This window comes from Sphaeroforma arctica (assembly GCF_001186125.1).
Source record: "Sphaeroforma arctica JP610 unplaced genomic scaffold supercont1.524, whole genome shotgun sequence".
Taxonomy (NCBI): Eukaryota; class Ichthyosporea; order Ichthyophonida; genus Sphaeroforma; species Sphaeroforma arctica.
The window spans coordinates 1-1680 of record NW_014040034.1 but is presented as its reverse complement, the minus strand read 5'-3'; the positions used below and the strand labels follow the sequence as shown (position 1 = coordinate 1680).

The 1680-nt window shown below is 44.2% G+C and overlaps 1 protein-coding gene across 1 annotated transcript in view; it reads left to right on the top strand.

The window, feature by feature from the left end:
* The window catches only part of SARC_06965 (hypothetical protein), a gene marked incomplete at its 3' end in the record, with an annotated part of 3256 nt that extends 2051 nt beyond the window's left edge, over positions 1-1205 (top strand). Inside the window, exon 3 of the mRNA XM_014299103.1 lies at positions 1141-1205. Coding sequence (XP_014154578.1) covers positions 1141-1205 — 65 coding nt within the window. The remainder of the gene's footprint in view (positions 1-1140) is intronic.
* Positions 1206-1680: the final 475 nt, after the last annotated feature.

Sequence of the window (1680 nt, the reverse complement as noted above, 5' to 3'; positions counted from 1 at the left end):
CGTACATAGTAGTACTATATATATATATATATATATATATATATATATATATATATATATATATATATATATATATATATATACGACTACTGCCTCCTGGTTCCCAGTGTATGCCCTTTGTATGCGACTTGTGTTGTTTGACTGACTAGTGCAGTGGTAGCATATGTGTTGTTCGTGCGACGCTTGTGTGGTATCGTGCTGCGGAGTGGTGATATGAAGTATCGCATCTGTAGCAATAGACGATATTTGCTCCTGTAGTAGTAGACCATACTTGCTATGTATGTAACGGTAGGTTTACATACAGTAGGCTCACATACGTTGCTATGTATGTAGTGGTAGGTTTACATACGGTAGGCTTACATACGTTGCTATGTATGTAGCGGTAGGTTTACATACGGTAGGCCTTCACACGTATCATGGGGCGATAGCGTATTCGCTTGTGCGAATGGCATAGCTAGTCCAGATGTGGGCGAGTGATGTTGTTTGATGCAATTGTGGGCGTATTGAGGATTGATTCATACTTCTGTTGGTAAAAAACAAGTAAGCACACTGTCGAAATAGACACCATGTATGCGTGGGCGTCTGCTGTATTTATAGGCACCAATCAAAGTGGAGATGTGCATACTGTAGTAAGTCTAATATAAGTCTAATATAGAGCCCAGTGTTGATACAGGCTCTTTGTTTGTGTGGGTGTATTGTGGTGTTATGCAAATACAGAACATTTGCGAAGGCAATTAATGTACGTGTTTCAATATACATAGAACAATCCTGAATAGGCTGGGTGTTGAAGTAGGTAGATTCGCCACATGCTCGATCTAGTAACCGCACAGTATAGTTAAAACCATAGAGATAGGCACGCGTGAAGTTGAGATACGGTCGCGCAGGGGTTTGTTCTCCCACACGTTACACCCCTGCTACGAATGACAAGCTGCTTCGAAGCCTCACAACACGGCCAATTCCTCTTTGCCTCAAGTGTTCTGCCAGGGCCTACTATATATGGTAGGCTTCAGAACAATGTGATTCTTTGAGGTGTGTGGGGTGTGTGTGTGTGTGTGTGTGTGTGTGGTTGGGGGGTGGTTGTGGCAACAAATGCCCAAAGGCTCTGGCTAATCGCTGTTGTCTTTTTTCGCATCGGTGCAGAAGGGGCGCCACACATACAACCGCGTCTTGTTTACCTGCAAGCCGGTTTCCTACTCAGTCGGCAGGTGTGTGGGTGTGGTGTGGTCTGTATTTGTACAGAATCGCGTGGTTCTTCGGCTTTGTTCTGTTACTTGTGTAGTGTAATAGCGTCAGTAGCAAGAGATTAATAGTGTTGTTGTTTCGTCTGTAAGTTGAAGGGGGTTTACTATTGCTTGGAGTCTGCAGAGTTTCCCTATAGAGAAAGTCCTTATCTATTGGGGCTGGGCACTGCACTACGCAGTCGTCAACAACAATAGCCACAGCTCACAACTACATACCCCATTCGCACACGGATCAATCGGATCCGTCTCGGATTCGAATCTCAAGCGAAGATGTAGTTCTCACACTCACTCACAGACATATGGTAAGCGGGTACATATGGTACGTGAATAGTTGCCCTTGCATTGATTGTTCGCAGTCCTTACTGGGAACGTGCTCCAAGACTCGCACATGGTCACATGCGAGTTGAATACCCACCTTTTTGGACAGCTATATATATAT